Source organism: Episyrphus balteatus, chromosome 1 (assembly GCF_945859705.1).
Source record: "Episyrphus balteatus chromosome 1, idEpiBalt1.1, whole genome shotgun sequence".
Classification (NCBI taxonomy): Eukaryota; Metazoa; Arthropoda; class Insecta; order Diptera; family Syrphidae; genus Episyrphus; species Episyrphus balteatus.
Genome location: NC_079134.1, coordinates 113,119,504 through 113,139,025, shown reverse-complemented (window position 1 = coordinate 113,139,025; position 19,522 = coordinate 113,119,504). Strand labels below are relative to the sequence as shown.

The 19,522-nt window shown below is 33.7% G+C and overlaps 2 protein-coding genes and 1 long non-coding RNA gene across 4 annotated transcripts; 2 read left to right on the top strand and 1 right to left on the bottom strand.

Moving 5' to 3' along the window:
- The first annotated feature begins 772 nt into the window (after positions 1–772).
- On the top strand, positions 773–1,941 carry LOC129906988 (piggyBac transposable element-derived protein 4-like). Its single transcript, XM_055982993.1, has one exon. The coding sequence runs from the start codon at positions 822–824 to the stop codon at positions 1,836–1,838; it is 1,017 nt and encodes a 338-aa protein (XP_055838968.1). The 5' UTR covers positions 773–821; the 3' UTR covers positions 1,839–1,941.
- Positions 1,942–6,949: 5,008 nt separating this feature from the next.
- LOC129906987 (uncharacterized) lies at positions 6,950–8,504 on the bottom strand. 2 transcript variants are annotated; one of them, XR_008770910.1, is made up of 3 exons: positions 8,284–8,504; positions 7,688–8,230; positions 6,950–7,621 (listed from the first exon to the last, which is right to left on the bottom strand). It is a non-coding gene; the product is annotated as an uncharacterized LOC129906987 (long non-coding RNA). The 2 variants fall into 2 exon arrangements; XR_008770909.1 differs by having other exon boundaries at positions 6,951–7,621; positions 8,288–8,503.
- A 9,167-nt stretch (positions 8,505–17,671) lies between these two features.
- On the top strand, positions 17,672–19,407 carry LOC129906986 (uncharacterized). Its single transcript, XM_055982992.1, has 5 exons — positions 17,672–17,741; positions 17,804–17,859; positions 17,928–18,017; positions 18,069–18,116; positions 18,928–19,407. Exons 3-5 carry the CDS (start codon positions 17,939–17,941, stop codon positions 19,170–19,172), a joined length of 372 nt encoding a protein of 123 aa, XP_055838967.1. The 5' UTR covers positions 17,672–17,741; positions 17,804–17,859; positions 17,928–17,938; the 3' UTR covers positions 19,173–19,407.
- The last annotated feature ends 115 nt before the right edge of the window (positions 19,408–19,522 follow it).

Here is a 19,522-nt window from a genome sequence, read left to right as displayed (position 1 = left end):
ACTAAATTTTTTAGAGATTTAATATTTCATGACTTTTCCTAAAGTCGTGAGCTTAATATAATCAGGAAATAATTTTGTTAAAATATTTTTTATTTTGCTACGTACAGACATTTTTACGTTCGCGGACCTCGGGTCATAATTGACCATACCGTTAACCGAACGTCAGTTGTATTGTTATTTATTTTCAGATTACTCAGTATTTGTTGTGTGGCTGCATTATTTTACTTACGGTGCTTTTATAAAAAAATATTGACAGTTTGTGGCTAGCACATGGTTTATTTGCAAGTTTGAAGTAGTTGGACTGTTTGAAAATGAGTGATAGTGAAAGTGATTTTTCTTTGAGATTTTCGGATGATGAAGAATCGTGTTCTGAGTTCGAAGATCATGTTGAGGAAGCTAATTCATCTGATAACAGTTTTAGTGAAGGTGAGGATGCATCTGTTCCTGCCGAAACAATGATGTCAAAAAATGGCCTAATAACTTTTTCGAAAAAACCCCTTGAGAATAGTGCTGGAAGAGTCTCGAGGGAAAACGTTATAAACTTGATGCCAGGGTTGACACGTTATTCGTCCTCAAGAATCAATGCAGAAGAAATCTCCAGCTTTGAATTATTTTTCCCCCCTCCTTTAGTACGTACTATATTATCGTACACAAACATTGAGGGTAAACGCGTATTTGATGAAGAATGGCTTTATATTGATAACACTGAACTATTTGCTTTCATTGGAATTCTTTTATTGGCTGGTGTTTTTCGATCCAATAATGAAAGCTCTGAAAGTTTATTTGACTCACAAAAAGGAAGGCCAATATTTGCAGCAACTATGTCACTGAAGACTTTCAAGAAAATATCTAGAGTTATCAGGTTTGACAACAGAGATACTCGAATTGAACGGCGTTTGTTAGACAAATTTGCTCCTATACGTGAATTGTGGAATCAGTGGGTTGAGATTTTACCGAAGCTTTACAACCCATCCGAAAATGTAACAATAGATGAACAGCTGGTAGCATTCAGAGGAAGATGTCCTTTCCGACAGTACATACCATCAAAGCCCGCGAAGTATGGAATCAAGTTTTGGGTACTTTGTGATTCTGCAACAAGCTATGCTTGGAATATTCAACCTTATACTGGTAAGGAAATCGGAAATACACCTGAAAGAAATCAAGGTATGCGTGTAGTCCTTGATTTAGTTGTAGGGCTAAAGGGGCATAATCTTACGACTGATAACTTTTTCACATCTTATCAACTGGGACAAAAACTACTAGAGAAACAGATCACACTAGTTGAAACTATACGCAAAAACAAGCCCGAATTACCACCAGCAACAGTCAATATAAAAGGAAGACCAGTTTTGTCATCAAGTTTTGCTTTTACCAGGAATACTACTATTGTGTCTTATATCCCGAAGAAAAATAAATCTGTGAATCTTCTAAGTACATTTCATCATGACTCGAAAGTAAGTGATCGTGCAGATAAAAAGCCAGCAATAATTCTAGACTACAATAAATGTAAAGGCGGTGTAGACACATTGGACAAAGCAGTTAGTTGCTACACTTGCAAAAGAAAGACTAAGCGATGGCCTCAAGTGGTGTTCAGCAATATGGTCGATATATCAGCTTATAACGCTTTTGTCCTATTCAAATCTGCTAACCATGCCTGGAAAGAGAACTGTCTTGCTAAGCGCCGCTATTTTTTGGAAAATCTAGGAATGCAGCTTGTAATTCCCTACATACAAAAACGGCAAACACTACCTCGGGCACCTTTTTCACTTGAAATGGCCAAGAAAATACGAAGTGCATCTGAAAACAATGCACAATCTTCTTCTTCAACTCAGCCCTAAAGCAGTACAGGAAGGAAAACAACCAAAAGGAGCCGATGTCAATTATGTCAAAAAACAGTTTAGTTTGCGACATTTGTAATAAATTTATATGTAAGCAGCATTCTAAAACCATCACTTTGTGTTCAAATTGTAATAACTAATAATAATTTTTTCTTCCATCATACAATATGTATATAGATTTATAACAGTATAAATAGGATAAAAATGTACAAGAAACTTGTTTGTAGATGCAATAAAATCCCGTATATATATTAAAAAAAGTTTGATTTTCATTAAAAACATCTAAAATATTAAATGACAAACCAAAGCAGTAATTACTAGTTAAATATTTATCATTCACTCTGAAATAGCAGTAATGGGTCAAATTTGACCCGAAGCCCTCTTACGTTAGTAAGTTTGAGGACCTTATGAAGGTTAAATAATTAAGACCCCACAGCTTTTGAAATATCCCCATGAATAAATATGGTGTAGGCCTAGTATTATTACCCCCAGAACTACGAACCTGACCGAAAAAATGCTCTAACGAATCCTGATTCAAATGTCTAGTTAATATATACTGAAAACCAGATGTCTTCAAATGGTCCCACATGCCTATAAGAGAAGCTACGTTAAGTAACCAACCTTTGATGAAAGAAAATGTATTCGTGACCCGCTTACCATCAACATCTCGGACAATTATTGACTTCAACACTCTTTTAGCTTCCTGAAGAAATTTTAATTGCTCTTCGTTGCAGCAAAATTTTTCCCTATAACTGTTCCCAGACGTACGAGTTGAAGAATTAAAAATATCAAATAAATTATTAAAAAATAAAAGAAGATCTGCAGTACCTCTCATTGTGTTAGAACCTTTCCCTGAGCTATATAAAGTTAAAAGGCCGGATCCCAAAGTATTACTAAATACTTGGGCGGCATAACGCACTTTCATGCGTTGAAAATTATTCGGAGCTATATGTTCTTTGGTGATTTTGGGGGCGCAGCGTAAGCTTAATTTTTTATCTATATTGTGGAAATCCTCAATGTCTTTCCACTTTGCAGTAAAATATTCCCTAAAGTGTATAAACGAAACCTCGTACCCTTTGAGACAGTTCCTAGTACTTTTAATTAGATGTGGAGCATCATAAAAACAAAAAATTTTTTCTACAGCTTTGGTTACCTCATGCTCAACCTCGAAATAAGGTTTTTGCCTACATATGCCTAGATCACTATGAAGGCCCCGAAAGTTGGCCCCTTGGTCAGAAACAAAATGAACTGGAACAAAGCCACTTTTTTGAAGAGAATGTATAGCTTTGATTAATAATTTCTTTAGCATAACGGACGGACAACTAGACTGAACAAAAAAATATGCAAGTGGATGTTTCCATCGTTTTGCAACGCCCTGAGCCATTATAACTAACACGTTCCGTGCAGGCGAACTAGTTCTGAACTCGTCAGAACCGAAATCCTGAAAACCTATTACCTTATCTGTTTTCCTACAATAATCTAAGTGGGTTTTTAAGGACATTTCGTCCATTGCTATCGAGCATTGTTTATATATTTCTGGACACTGAATCATCTTTAATTCTAAACTCTTAATGTTGAAGTCAATGTTGCCAGGCTCACGTGGCCAAGCAGAAATAAAAGTTTGGAGAGTCTTCTCTGATGGCAACCTAAGTGTTTCTCTCATTAATCTATATGTAACGGGCGACGTGAAGTTTATAGAAAGCGCGAGGGATTTAAAATCATCCGAATACCTAAAGCCATTTGGCGGTTTGTTAAAATTTTTCCTACTGTTCGAAACTATGATATAAAGACCATCGGACAGACTCTTTTCTAAATCTTTCTCAAAACTTTCCCTAGCTTCATCTAACTTAACCTTGTAATTACTAACTTGAAGTTTAAGTTCTGATATTTCTGCCTCCTTTTCTTTTAAAATTCTTTGCAAATCAGACACCTCGTTATGAGCTCTAATAAGATTTCTCTGAGTACCTTCTAAGTTTTCTCTCAGAGAAATCCTTTTAGGCGTATTGTTTCTTAAATATGCAGGTGTTTCTGTAAACATATCACTTACCGTTACCACACGTACGTCTTTGTGACGTACTTCCTTAAATATGGCGACAGCTCCCTCTTCTTCTTGGGCTATTCCTACTTCTACTTCTTCTTCGTTTTCCCCTTCCTCCCCCATCACTGGAATTGAAACTAATTCCTCTCCCTCCATATTGACATTTTCATTTGTCAAAATGGCCAGTGGTGCCGAAATTGGTTCCATTACCCCAGTGATAAGGGTGTCGGGGATTGCAGTTTTTGTTAAACGCTTTTTTTCAGAAGTTATGAACATAACTTCCGAAAAATGCTTATCGCAAACTCTATTCGATTTCAGAAGAATAGGAACCCCAAGAATCTGTTGCCATATTTCTCGGCTATAGTAAAGAAAATGGATTTAAAGTATATTAATAAACTTTCAATTTTGAAATGTAAAAAAAAAAAAGAATTTGAAACTATTTACATTGTTTGACTTCGCAAATTTTCAAATTTTTCAAATTTTCAATTTTTAGTTGATGAAAACAGTCGATAATGAAATGTTATCCCGTTTTTAACTATTAAAATAGTCATTATTTCTCCGAGTGTACTTTGCAAAAAAAAAAAAACATCAAAAATTGCAAAAGACAACGTCGGTGACTTTTAATTTTTTGTGAAATAATAATATCTGCAATTTCCTATTGATTTTGATTAAATTTAATTTATAAAGTTCTATCACACCACGTTTTTGAGATATTACCGTTAAAAATCGAAAATCCCGGTTTTAACCAGTTTTCGAGGATATTTATTAGCATTTTGTAATTTTTTTAAAATTAAATTTAAAGCGGTTTCTAAAAGAACTAAGCTTTGTCTTTCTAAATCCGTTTAAATCTTGTTAATATCTTTTTTCTTCTTCAAGAAATCTTAAGTTGAAATCAACATCTAGTTATCTATATACTCATTTTCTTAGAAAACGTAAGAAAATGAGTTTTCGTTTTTACCCCCGCTGGGTAGTGAAAAATTTCCAAAAAATAGTTGTATACTTATTTTGTATTCGATAACCATACTTTGGACTTTTGATATTTGACCTGCCTCTCACTGCCAAAGTACTTGAGCTAGAAAAAAGTTTTACGGCCAATTTCTTCACAGAGTCATAACGCTAATACCGGTCCGAGTCCTAAAGTTAATACTCAAATCAGTATCAACTCATTTTTTCACCCAAGTACTAGTTAGGACCTGGTCCAAGCTAGCTCCTCAAAATCGGCTAGTACCTGGTTATTATACCAATCGTTAGTACTCAAATCGGTACCAAGTGATTTCTTCACAAAAGTTCTAAGCCCTAGTACTGTCAAATTGGTACCGAGTATTAGTTGGGACTCGATATCTGTTAGGACCTCGGTAGTCTGGCAGTTAGTACTTGAATAAAAGCAATGGATTTTATTCTTTTTAAGAGAAATCCGCCAGATTTATTAATTTTTTATTTTAGACATCAAAATATCGTCAGAATGACAGTTAGACCAGTTTTATACGTATTAATAGATTTTTTCTTAAGTATCTAAAAAACGAACTGAGTCAATTGAGCAGTTCCAATTTTCAGTATAGAACATTTTACTGTAATATGCTGAAACTCAATATGAAACTCAGTATGAAACATACGAAACATACGAAGCATACGAAACAACCAATTTCAGATAACAATAGTTATTAAAATTTCGAATCTAGATATCAATATACTCATTTTCTTATAAAACGTAAGAAAATGAGTTTTTGTTCCACCCCCGCTGGGTAGAAAAAGAATAGGTACTATTTTCCCTTGGGCCTGGTTACAGTGTTGTGCCCAATCACGTTTAAATTTACATTTTCTAGGAACAAACGACAACTTAAATGTGTTGCCCAGAAATGAATATGAAAAAGATAACTTTAAACAAAATATGAGGACAAGTCCTGTGTACTTACCTTTCGTTAGGAACACGAAATGTATGGTTGAAATTTTCACAACCCATAACACATTTCGTGATTTGTTTGTTTTCCATGGTGTTTTCTTGACTTGATCGATTCAATTTTTTCCACACAACTTTAACTTTTTGTTTTAAGAAAAACAGTTTAGCACTCGAATTAGTTTTTTTTTTCAAAATAATCTCTATTTCCAATCAAAATAGTTTTTGACAAAAAAAATTTGAATTCACCTCAGACAAAATAACTGTAAAATTTTTCAAAGGATGCGTTTGGAAAATTCTGATGTAAGGGTATAGACACACGAAGTTAAAGCTAAGGGTCGGATAACATCATACAATTTTTACATTAAACAAAAATAGATTCACAATGCCAAAATACGTTTCTAGCTGATCGACTATTGACAAAAGTCGTTTATCGGCAGAGATTCACAGTACCAAAATAACTATCGACAAAAGTCGTCTATAAACGACACTCGCAATTAGTAAATGATTTTCATCTTTGAATATGCAACGAATTGTTGTTATTCAATTGAGTTTGGAGAAAACCCTGAAAGAGATGAATAATAATAGCATACTTGGAGTAATAATAAAAAATGCTACCCTATTCATTGGCGTTAATAGGCTAAAGTACTTTTACCTGCAGTTCGGCCCTTATTGTGTATTACAAAACGAAACCCAGAGAAACCAAAATCACGACATAGAGCAAGTGTGAGCAACGAAAACGAAAGTGCTATCAAATAGAATTTAAAAATTCAATTTTTTTTTTTCAAGCCGCTTCACCCATTAGTAAATGTCCAAATACAACAAATAATAAATGAGAAAAGAAATTTTTTCGGTCGAGCAAACTCAAAACGAAAGTCAGAACCATAGCTGAAGGCACTCGTAAATTCAATACGATAATCGCTTTACGCAATAGGGGCCCAGAGCTATCTCCTTCTAATTCATGTCGCCAATGGTCTTGACTTTCAGAACCAATTCCATACGTACATCTTCCCGTTTATCTTATATAAACAAATAATATAGAAGGATTACTTTTTCCTCAATTCATTGGAACTTATGTCTTCAAATATAAACAAAATTTAATTTTTTTAAGTATTTTATTTGTTTATTTTTATTTAATATAGATACAAAGCTATAATAAGAATGAAAAAAGCAATTACAATAAACAAATTTTTTCTTACTTATAGATTAGAGCGCGTTAAGTGTTCTTCCAATCAAACACAAGAAATCGGTATAAAAGTTAAAGTAAAAATTAAAAAGAAAAATATATATAAATCTTAAAAAAAAAAAAATGAAATAATAAAACCATTAAAGGTTCAAAAGCAAAAAGAAAAAAAAAACTGCAGTTATCCCAATAGTTTGTAATGTTATCTTTTTTTTTTTTTTGTTTACCAAAGTGGACACCAGCCAATATAACACTGACAAAGATTCTCGTTGTATGTCGCCTGTTGAATAAGCAAGTCAACTTGTTGAATAGTTACTGCATTTTTCTTTTGGAAATCTATTCCTGTTAGTTTACGTTTCACACGACCAACAATAACGCGACCTTTGGAATTCGTTATTTCAGCCACCATCGACATAACAGCAAGGGATCGAGTGTAGTTAGTACGCCGCTCAAACCCAACCTCCAACGATGGACTCTTGAGCAACAACAATGACGGTATAACGTTGAATAGTCAAATTACGTCGGAACGTATCAGGATCGTCCAACAGTAACGTATTGACTAGACTAAACAACTGCATTACACGTTCATCCTGCCGCAAATCTTCGTTGCTTCGACGTTATCACTTGGAGGTTCCTCTTAATGTGAATAATGCGAATCAGTTCTTGACCTATCAGAGAAACAAAAATTAATATTTCACTAAAAAAAGTTAAAAGAGATTCCAAATCTCACTTACCTGGATAATAACTTCCTGGCACAGCAAATTCCAAGTCCTTGCAGGCCAACAATTTTGGACTAACATAAGGCAGTTCCAATGAAGTCAACTGAGGCAGTTGCCTTGATATTTTTCGAAATACATGATAGTATATGTAACATGCATGGGCCAAATCCATCCAATTTGAAGAAGTCTTATGTATCTGGCTTCATTCGTAGTCTTCGGTTAATTCACGTCCATAGGCCTGACTGAATGTAGTCTTTTTCAATGTTTGTGGCCCACAATTAAGCATATTGTGCAATGGTTCCAATATCTCAAACATTCCTTTTACATTTCTTTCACCAAAGTACAAACGGGAAGCCTCTTCCAGTCCCTCAGCCCATTGTTCATGCCAGAGGATGGCCACCCGAATCAATTCCTCACTGCACATCATCGCTCGTTCAACCAATTTCAGGGAGTGTTTGCGCATTGAATCGAGAATCTTAAATGCTGCATTCTTACGAGCAATTGATACTGACTTTGAAGCCACTGTTAGAAGATACACCAATGCTTGATTCCAGCGTCCTACAAAATATTTTATTTTAATCATGTCAAGACTTCTTAATCTTCGTACATACTTACACTTGGTTTGTCGCTAATAGAGTATGGAGGGATGACAATACAATCGATTCAATTGCAAAATGCGGCTTTATATGTGATTTTTATGTGGCTATTTGTGCAGGCTATTTTGGTCAATTGATTTTAAATGCAAATAAAATAATAACTTTATTTCATCTTTTATTTGCATTTAAAATCAATTGACCAAAATAGCCTGCATTACCAAATATAAATCTACAAACTAAACATTTGTTTTGGATTTGGTTTTTTTTTTGACATAACAAATTTGAATTCACCTCGAATAAAATAGCTGTAAAATTTTTCAAAGGGTGCGTTTGGAAAATTCTGATGTAAGGGTATAGACACACGAAGTTTAAGCTAAGGGTCGGATAACATCATACAATTTTTACATTACACAATAAATAGGTGTGTTTTTTGTTTATATATAGATTTTGTGCAAAAAAACGACATCGGGATATTTAAAATCAAAACAATTTACGTGTTCAATACAACAAAAACTTTATCTGTATAGATTTTTGAAAAATCCAGATAAGATTTTACTTTCTCTCGATAAAAACAGTAGTCCCAAGGTACTTTATTTGTTGTGTTATAGGTATTTTATACAGAAATATCTAAAAATATTAACAACAAAAAAAGCGGAGAAAATGGGGTTTGAAAAAAGTTCTCATAGAAAAAAATATTCAAAAATTTGTTTGACATGGTTGAATTGAAATGTTAATATAAATACGCAATGCACTTTTCAGATAAAAATCTAAAATGGATCCTGATTAGATTGTTATATACATAAAATTAGCAAAGTTTTTTCTAAGATCTCTCTTGGTGAGACGAACCTATTTTTTGTATGGAGAAATTTCAACGCTGCTCTGTGTAAGAAAAAAGTCAAAAGAAAAAACAAAAAAGAATAAAAGAAAGGCGTGACTTGTGACTGAGTTTTAATTTGTGAATTGAGTTCGTGTTTTCCTAAGTAAATATGTAAAATTAATGATTTTTTTTTTCAAATTTGCAAATGCAAATAACAACTAAAGCCCTAACTACATTGACCACTTTTTGCAAAAGTAAAATAGTGAAAATATTTTTTCCCTAGCGCAATTCGTTTGTAAAAAAGAGTGTAGGTACAAATTGTTTTTGAGGCCAAAAAATATGCTTTCTGCATCAATTTGGTAGCTTTTCCATTTCGGGAAATCATTACAAAATCAGTTTGAAAATTTTTACTTTTGTACTTTTTCACTTTTTAGGTCAATGTAATTAAAGCCTAGTACGCAGTTCAAGCGAAAAGAAAAAATTTTAATTCTCCAAAATCAGCAGCGAACATGTTAACGAAAAAATACCATCGGTTATTACGTCAAAGTCAAATAATAAAGTTTTGAATATTTTTTTCCTCGTCAATTTGATGCCGTACACTCTACAGATAAATATTTTTGATGCATTTAAATGTTTTAATTATTTCTAAAGTGAGCAGTATTTCAGATCAACCCAATGGAACACACATTTCCATTTTCTGAACTTCATTTTCTGATTCTTCCCCATTTTCTGAATTTTTCATTTTTTTTTCAAAATAACTGCTAATTTAAAAAAAAACGGCTTTTTTACTTCCCACAGTGGTGAATAGACATTTCTGGCTAAGTATGCGTGTTTTCACGCATACTTATCCAAAAATGTCTAAAGCAGCTTGTAGGCAAACCCGAATGACGTCAGAAGTTTCTCATCTCTTTTGGGTATCTCTTTGGGTATCTCTGCCTCTGACTCTTTTTTGACGTTTCTTTTTCCACTTTTTCTTTTTCCAACATTCCCTTTCATTTTTTTTTGCTCCTTGGTGCAATACTCATAAAGAAATTATTAATTTTTTTGGAACTGGAATTCAGTCAAATAGTCTGGAATTTGTAGCAGTAAGTCCACATTTTGTTTTAAATTTATTCATTTCAATTAATTTTTGTTTTTTTTTAGAAAGAATTATTTTAGCCCAGGGAAATTAGTAATTTAAATCGCATTTTTCGCGGGACAAAATTTTTTTCATGGAATGTGTTCGGGTGGTTGTCCTTATCATAAAAGTCAATTTGTTGGGAAAATTGGAGGTTGGGAACAGCCGCCATCTTGGAAAAGAGATTGGTAGCGTTTTTATTGAATAGCTCCATTGTTATTCATTTTAACAGAAAATGACAAAGGTAGGACTTATTAACAATAAAATTATCTAAACAATGATATACAAAACAATTCCGTGAGTTGATTAAATAAAATTTTATAGTTGGTCAAAGTGCGGGTTTGTATCGCAAGGTTGGGACAAAATGACATTTTTCATATATCTGACGAACTTTTGATTTGTTTGGATAATTCTTCAAGAATGAATTATAGTACTTATAATTACCTATAAAATGAGCCCACAATTGTTATTGTAACCATCGTATTGTAGAAGTAATCTAACTCCGAAACTCTCCATGTACTAGTCAAAAGTGAGAAAAAAGCTAGTTTTTTGCTAGTAGGCCGAGAAAATTTTGGGAGTAGAGGTATAACCAAAATATAAGTACGCAGTTTTGCTGCCATACTCGTGTTAATGTCGATTTCAAAGGTCTGACAACTCTAATTTTGGGCTTTATACGGTTTTTGGGGGGTTAAATAACGTAAGTTTTCCAGCTAACGTGAATGGGCTAAATTTATACTATTTGAAATTATAAATATAAAAGCTGATGCTCTATTATTTTTCCTAAATCTGGACACCTTAATCTCGGCTATGGGGTTAATAGAACTCACGATATAAGCTTTTTTAACTAACCATATCAGGCTTTTCAATTCAAATAAACAAACAAAAATCGAAACAAAAAAGCCTCTAAAACATAATCGTATAAACGGCTTATATCTTGAGTTCTATTGGTCACATCCTCAAGATTGGGGTGTCTAGATTTAGGAAAAATAATAGGGAATCAGCTTGTATATTTATAATTTCAAATAGTATAAATTTAGCCCATTCACGTTAACTGGAAAACTTACGTTATTTAACCCCCCAAAACCCGTATAAAGCCCAAAATTAGAGTTGTCAGACCTTTGAAATCGACATTAACACGAGTATGGCAGCAAAACTGCGTACTTATATTTTGGTTATACCTCTACTCCCAAAATTTTCTCGGCCTACTAGCAAAAAACTAGCTTTTTTCTCACTTTTGACTAGTACATGGAGAGTTTCGGAGTTAGATTACTTCTACAATACGATGGTGACAATAACGATTTTGGGCTCATTTTATAGGTAATTATAAGTACTATAATTCATTCTTGAAGAATTATCCAAACAAATCAAAAGTTCGTCAGATATATGAAAAAATGTCATTTTGTCCCAACCTTGCGATACAAACCCGCACTTTGACCAACTATAAAATTTTATTTAATCAACTCACGGAATTGTTTTGTATATCATTGTTTAGATAATTTTATTGTTAATAAGTCCTACCTTTGTCATTTTCTGTTAAAATGAATAACAATGGAGCTATTCAATAAAAACGCTACCAATCTCTTTTCCAAGATGGCGGCTGTTCCCAACCTCCAATTTTCCCAACAAATTGACTTTTATGATAAGGACAACCACCCGAACACATTCCATGAAAAAAATTTTGTCCCGCGAAAAATGCGATTTCATGCCCATATTTTGACTAATTGCCCTGAGCTATTTTGGAAAACATAAAAATATGTCGAAGGACATTACATGGACTAAAGCGTTGACATTTTAGCTGATAAGCTCGTATGGGATGAGGCAATATTTATACATAACCCCGACTCCAACGATAGGATCAAAAAAGCATATGGGTTCGAAGAAATTCTTAGCACACTAAGGGCCGGTTTGTTGACAATCGATTATCTTTAATCAAGGATTATTCCAGTTGATAATCGTAGAATTCGTTTGTTCACAAAAATTGTAATCAACGAATCCATGATTAGAGCAGTTAATTTGAGATTTTCTTAATCATCCAATTTTGCTCGATTAGGACCATTTAACCAAGGATATACTGGAATTCAGTTTATTCATACTTGATTTTCGCACTGGCAAGATATAGATTATCTACATTGGTGAAAGGTTAAATAAATATTTTGTTTATTCCTCAATACAGTAAAAAAAAATATGCGTTGTTGTTGTTTTGAGCAGAAACTGCCCAAAATGTTATTGTGGCAACGGCAGTTCTTCATAATATAGGTAGTCGATTTTAATGAAAAGATTCCGCCAATGAGAAGCCAGGATAGCACCATATAAAAACGACAACATTCGTAAAGAGTTATTTACCGGTTATTTTCTGGCACTTCTTAAAGCACATCATTGAATATATCTTAAAAGCAAAAAGCCAAAACAAAAGAAATTATTGACCCAAAACTTTGATATATTTTAATGAAATCTATTATTTATTTTAAATTCAAATTAACACATCAACACAATGCACATGATATCGCTAAGCTTATTGAGGAGCGGGCTTTGCTCCTTTTGTGTTGGAAATCTGTAAAGAATATTTCTTTTCTCGTTCTTTGGGTTGGACTTGATTGCGTCTTTTTTTTTTATTTTCTTAAATGTTTTTTTCTTTTTTCTGTAAGCCAAAAAGATAAAGTTAATGTTTGTAAATAAGTATTTATTTTTACCTTCCTTACTTTTAGCGCTTTAAAATAATTCAAATTCACGAAATATCACAAACGTCAACTAAATGACAAAAAAAACTTAATTCTTGATTAAGTTTCGACAAACAAATTGACAGATAGATTGGAAATTGGAAAGATTTGTGGAAAAACTATGATTTGCTAATCAAGGTGAAAAAAATTTGAACAAACGCTCTTTGATTATCAGAGATTCTTAATTCTCAATTAAGGGGAATCCGTAATAAACAAATTGGAGATTTAACCCACTTTCAACAAACTGGCCCTAAAACAGCTAGAACCCAAAATGCTCTGGCTGATGCAAACTGTAGATTCATTTTCGTAGACATAGGATGCAACGCACGAGCGAACGATGCAGGAGTTTTGCTACAAAGCAGTTTAAAAAATGTTATCGACGACGAAAGTAATCGTTTCCTAAATGATAAAACCGTTGGAAATGGAGGGATACTTCCATATGTTATCGTAGGAGATGACGCTTTTCCTTTGCAAAAGCATATTATGAAGCTATATCCTGTTGCAACCAAATGTAAAAAAAAAGAATTTTTAACATACGCCTTTCAAGGGCAAGACATGTTATCGAACATGCATTTGGTTTAATTGCGAGTCGTTTTAGGATATTTCATACGAAAATTGACCTATGAATGGAGAATGTTGAAGCACTTACCAAAGCTTGTGTTTTACACAACTTTTAATAAGTCGCAACTGCTTGGATGTTCACGTTCCAGAAACAAGAACAAGATCTTCATCACCACGAAATGCAGATATCCCAGAAAATACCCGCAAAGGAGAGGCCTAGGAAATTCGACAAGAATTTGAGGCCCCTAAGATCTAAAAGAAAGCAGTGGCTTTTGCAATAAAAATAGGTACTCAAGTTAACTTAAATCCAACTACTGTAAGCACTTTGTGCGACACGGAAAAAAAACTTAAAACGTTCACAGGACTAGATGGTTTAAGCTATTTAGTACCTACCTAAACGCATCTTTAAAATTAAAAAAAGAAGAAACCCCTTACATGTCAATGAGAGACAGAATTATTCTAACCATGTCCAAACTTAAGAATAACTCCACTTTCACATACTTGGCTGTGTTGTTCCAAATCAGTGAGAAAACAGTTAGGGGGAAGTGGTCACCCTTCGTACACGGTCACCCTTCGTACAGTGAGCTTAAAACAAAAACTAAACGGTATTCAAACACGTGCTTACTAGTGTGCATAGACATAGTAGGCGCCGAGCTGCTAGATAAATTTTGAATCCTAAGTGCAACGGATTCGGTCGCCACAAGACTTTTAGTGTTTTTTAGTGCTCTGAGTAGTTTTTTTATGTACATTTGATGTCATGTTGTGTTTAAGTTAACTATGTTTTTGGCTAAACAGTAATGAAGAATAGTTGTTTAAAGTGTTAAATTTGTGTTTTAATTATAAATATTGCAAAATCTCAGTACATTTTTTCAAAAATCGATTTTTCTGCATTATGTACAGCTTGGGGAGCATTCGTACAGTCAAACATGGGGCACATTCGTACGCATACGTATGCCCGCCAGTAAATTTTCTTGAGCAAATAACAACCAAAACACGGAGTTACAGTTTTATTGAAATGAAATTTAAACCTCTATAATAAGTTTTTCGCATTCTATAGTAAATTAAGGTTGGTATTTTTATATATGTAAATAATAATTTGTTTCAGAATCGTCGAATCGTGAAAAATTGAGTTTTTTATTTGTTTTTGTTTTTTTCTGAGTCAAGTTCAATTAATTAATAAATTAATAAGTAATTAAATGTTTTAAAACTCAAATTTGGCATTTGACAAACCACAAGTTAGTCAAATTAACGTTTTAAATATCCTGTACGAATGTACCCCATGTGCTGTACGAAGGTACCCCACTGGTGGGGAGGATTCGTACAAAAATCTAATCCCAGTAAAATGGCTATAACTATTTAAGCCTTTGACTTATAAGTGTCAAATTTTTTTGTAAAGTGTAATAATATACATATTACAAATAAAGTCCATTTTCTCGAAGCTGGAGTGAGTAAATAAATAACTAAAAATAAATAAGTAAAAACTGTACTAAGGGTGACCACTTCCCCCTAACTTTATTTTGTAGATACATTAAAGCATTGAACCAAAATACTTCATCCCTTGATATACTCGCGGGCAAGAGAACGAAATGCAAGGAGGATATCTAAATGCTTTGAGTATTTTCAAAATGTGAGAACAATTATTTTAGACTGCACTGAGATGCAGACGTTCCGGTGCTTCAAATGTTAAACTGGAGTTTATTCTCAATGTAAGGGCCTGGCTACACAGTGTTGTGCCCAATCACGTTCCAATTCACATTTTCTAGGAACAAACGTCAAAAAGAAAGAAAATCCTCACCCCTCTTGCCTACAAACTGACTGGTTAGGCGATTGTAAAATCACAGTGTAGCCCGGCACCAAGGGAGCAGCCACCCCATTGACCTATTATATATGGACTGCTAGTTGCTTTTTGTTCCAATACAAAATTTTTGAAAACGAGGTTCAATCATTACTAGCGCCTGTGGAAGAAAGCGGTAAATAGAACTCAGTTAGCGTAGTGACATCTTCCGGCACATCGCTTGAACCAACATTTTTGTACATAGAAACTATGGCCATCTACATTTTTTTACTATATATACTATACATCTGTCTTTTTTGAAGTCTACTTTTTGACGTATTGGAAGAATTCTTTCAGCAAAAAAAAAATTATGTTAAAAGTTTAGTCTTTAGTGCATAGAAAAAAATGTCGGGGCTCGGGGTAAAATAATTGAATAAAGTGTTGGAAAAAGGTATTCATTTTAATTTATTAAAAATGTTTGAATAATTTTCTTTTCTTTTTTTTAGATAAAAAAAAATTATCACATGGAATTGATTTGGATCCCAGCTAGTTCGCATTTCCTTTCAGCTGCATCGCATTAAAAAAAAAAACAACAAGACTAGGTTTTTGAAGATAAGTGATTCACATGTGTTGCCGGTGGAATGCTTATTTCCCTTTCCACAGTCGTACATGCGGATAAAAAACCCGACAATATCTCTCTGGTGCTTAGGATCGTTCTCAAGGTAATGGTGTCAACGATGCATCCAACTTTTGTCCTTGCTAGTGCTGAAACAGAGCAATGCAATCAAAACCAACAGGACTCCCGTGAACCTTGGGATTGGAGCAAAAAGCATGGCTCTGCTTCTTTAGGTTCCAAGGTCCCTTTTCATGTAAGGATTCCAAATGAATGTCAAGGAATTGTGTTGGTTCTATTTTTGGGTCGGGGACGCCTGAAAAAAAAGTATTTGTTTAATAAACTTTAAGATGATATCTAATGAAGAAAAATTAATACTAATATTAAGGTTTAGAAAATTTGAAATAAAACTATGAAAAGAATTTATTAGTATAATGTATTTTTAATTTTTTCTTACCTTTTTATTCTTGGGAAACACAAAATTCCTTGAACAGTTTTTGTAAATAATTAAATTGTTTTTTTTTTTTTTTTTTTTTTTTGGCAAGCAAAAAAGTCACAAAACTAGATGTCAAATTACTATTTCCCGCTGCCCTACCAAGGGGCGCCACCGTAGCTTGAACCTGGTCCTGGCAGTCCATATATAATAGGTCAATGAGCCACCCTTAAAGTGTTGATAGGAATTTCACCATCGGGAGCGAAGTTGCCAGTGGAAGATCTTCGGATAAGGCGATATTTAACCGCTCAGATCTTTCAAAACTGGAACCAGGACACGCAGTAATGGTGGACAAAGGCAAGAGAGTTGACCAAAAAGAATCACAGAAAAGTAACAGTTTCTCTCCTTTGAGCTCCGATTTTGACAACCTGTGCGAACTTGAAAAAAAATGAAACTTGGAATATATTACCTTGTATGTATAAAGGTACTTTGTTTTGTGGCTTGTGGAATATTTTATATTTTCTCTCAGTTTCATGTCTGATGCTGAATAGGAAAGGTATGCAAGACGACATGTCGCGGAAACGTCTTGCAATAGAGGGTACCCACTGTTCAGTGGTTGGCTAGCAAAATTTAAAAAGCGCTTTGGAATTCGACTTCTAAAAGAGTTTGTTGAAGAGCTTTAATCAGATAGCAGACCTTGTCAATTCATTTACAGGCTGGCTCCACTGGGCATGAACGATGCTCTGTTCATGAACATGTCTTGAAAAAATCCAATGGAGGCAGAAAAATCCATGCCCACACAGACATCTTGTCGAAGAATCTTGTTTTTTGAACATGACATGAGTGTGGGATATTCATTTGAAAGTAGATGTAAATCGAGTGATGAGTTTGTTCGAGAATGTTTGGTTTTTGTCATTCATCACGTTTACAGTTATATTTCAGAAGTTACTTACTCTACCGTTTTGTGATTTAATTAAATTTTTTTTAGTTTATAGCACAAACAAATTCTTTGAGTTGTTATAATCATCGATTACCGTAGTTTTGTGTTTAAAGTCGATTGAAAACAACATAAACACATCTGTTGGAATAATTTTCCTGATTCGTTTACTTCATTGGGTGCGTTCACGTACCGATCCAAGGGTATCCGGATACCTTTGTGTTGTTGTAATCCCATATAAAATCTCAGCTGATCGTGAAAATATGTTAATTGGTATAAAAATCCAAAGAAATCCAAAAAATTCTGGATACTAAAGAAAGAAGAAAAAGAACAGCTGATGCACATATGTTCGTTTTTTCTATCGGGAGTTTTTCTATTGGGAGTTTTTTTTTTTAGAGTTTTCATTTTATTTATTTTAATTTTGATAAACAATAAACAAATAATAAAATGCATATTTCTTTGTTTTTCGGTTTTCGGAGGAAGTATGTAACAAAATAGTGTCTGGTGAGTTTACTTCAATAATGCAACTTTTGTTTTTATCAAAATTTATTTTTAATTATTTAAAGATTCGCCCAGCAATATATTGCCAACAGCATTCAATCGAATGAAGAGGATGCAACAGGTATGGTTAAGAAGAAAGAACTTGTTTTTATTTAATTTATATGTGTTCATTTTAATTTTATGTTTAAGAACCCGAAATCATGGTTCCCTGTGCTGATGAGGCAGCATCAGGAGGGGCTGCTGCCCCAGGAGCGGCAGCATCAGGAGAGACTGCTGAAGGTAAATGATGGAAGTTTTTTCTGTTGTCATTAAATTTTGATTAAGTTACAGATTCTATGCAGACTCCGGCAGAAGAACCAGATCAAAGTAAAGAAAAAGGTTAGTAGTCTGTGCCTACGTTCTGTAACTCTCGCATCGAGAAATTTCTCGCATGAAACACGCAAATCGGAACAATAATAATGTGAATCGACACAAAAATCATTTTCTCACATTCGTTTGTTTCTATAAACAAAATTTTTCTCGCCTTGAAACATTTCTGAATGAAAATGCTTGACAGACTGGAAAATGTGAATAAAACTGTGTCTGTAAGAAAATTATCGAGATAATTTCTCGATTGAACTGCCAAAATTACTCACAAGCAAAAAGGATGCGAGAAAGTAAGATATTTGAAAAAAATTTGATAATCTTGCATTAAATGTGAGATGTTACTTCTGATTAAGTGTTCACGGTAATTTATTTTTAAATCACTTAAATTTTTAAAATAAAAAAAAAAGAATATTAAAGAAAAAAAATGAAAAATTTTCATGTCCTAAACGTGACTTGAACTCGGTACCCTCCACTCGCCGACCGAATGCTCTTCCTTCGGACTACCGAGCCTTGGGATATTTAATGTAAAACTATGTCCATATGACCTTTTATGGCCAAAGGTAAAAATATTTTCCCTTTTTTTGACAGTTTCCAATATATTCCAATGGAATAAAAAACTTACAGGGCTGCTTCTCACATCGAGATACAGACACAGGTTATTTTTCCAAATAGAGAAACGTTTGGAATTTTTGTTTCAAAATTTTTCGATGCGAGAAGTTCTCGACTGAGTTATAGAACGTAGGCACTGACTACGATATAAAACAAATAATAAATAATATTTTGCATTAAACATACATACTTTGTGCATTCTTCTACTCCACAGATCCGTCATGGGAACACAAAACTGTGTTATTTTTCCTTCAGGAATGCATTAAAAGAAAGACCGATCTCAGAAACCCAAAGATTCGCCTGGAGAATCAAAAAGTGTTAAGAGAGGAGGCAGGGGTGTCCTTCTCTACAACTACACTCGACACCAAATTAAAAAATATGAAGCTGCGGTACCACAAAATATTAGACAATAATAAGAAGACATCAACCGGGCGTGGCCGTGGCCGAAGCAGAGGTTAGGGTGAAGGACGCCCGACCATAAGTTCGATGAATGCCTCCTCTTACTCGTTTTCGGGGGCGAATAATTCATCTTCGGAAAATGTTTTGCCCTCCACATCATCTCGTTCGGGTGCACCTAACGCGGAGGCTCCACGCTGTAGAAAAAACGCTGCACTAAAGGAAAAATTCTTAAACACTGAAGAAAAACGCCTCGAAATTGCCCAAGAAATCCTTAAGGAACTTAGGGAATTAACTAGATTAAGAAGTTAACATATAAGTTTTATTTAAAAGTTACTAATTTTTGTATTTTTTTCAGGACAGACATCAACCTGAATTTTTTTTTTCTTTTTTTTCATTTATTTATTTTTGTA

Bases quoted from the DNA above. Each gene is read 5' to 3' on its own strand.
- LOC129906988 (XM_055982993.1), top strand. From the start codon at position 822: ATGTCACTGAAGACTTTCAAGAAAATATCTAGAGTTATCAGGTTTGAC.
- LOC129906986 (XM_055982992.1), top strand. From the start codon at position 17,939: ATGGTTCCCTGTGCTGATGAGGCAGCATCAGGAGGGGCTGCTGCCCCA. The intron at 18,018-18,068 runs GTAAATGATGGA...ATTAAGTTACAG, and splicing joins ATCAGGAGAGACTGCTGAAG to ATTCTATGCAGACTCCGGCA. The intron at 18,117-18,927 runs GTTAGTAGTCTG...TCTACTCCACAG, and splicing joins AGATCAAAGTAAAGAAAAAG to ATCCGTCATGGGAACACAAA.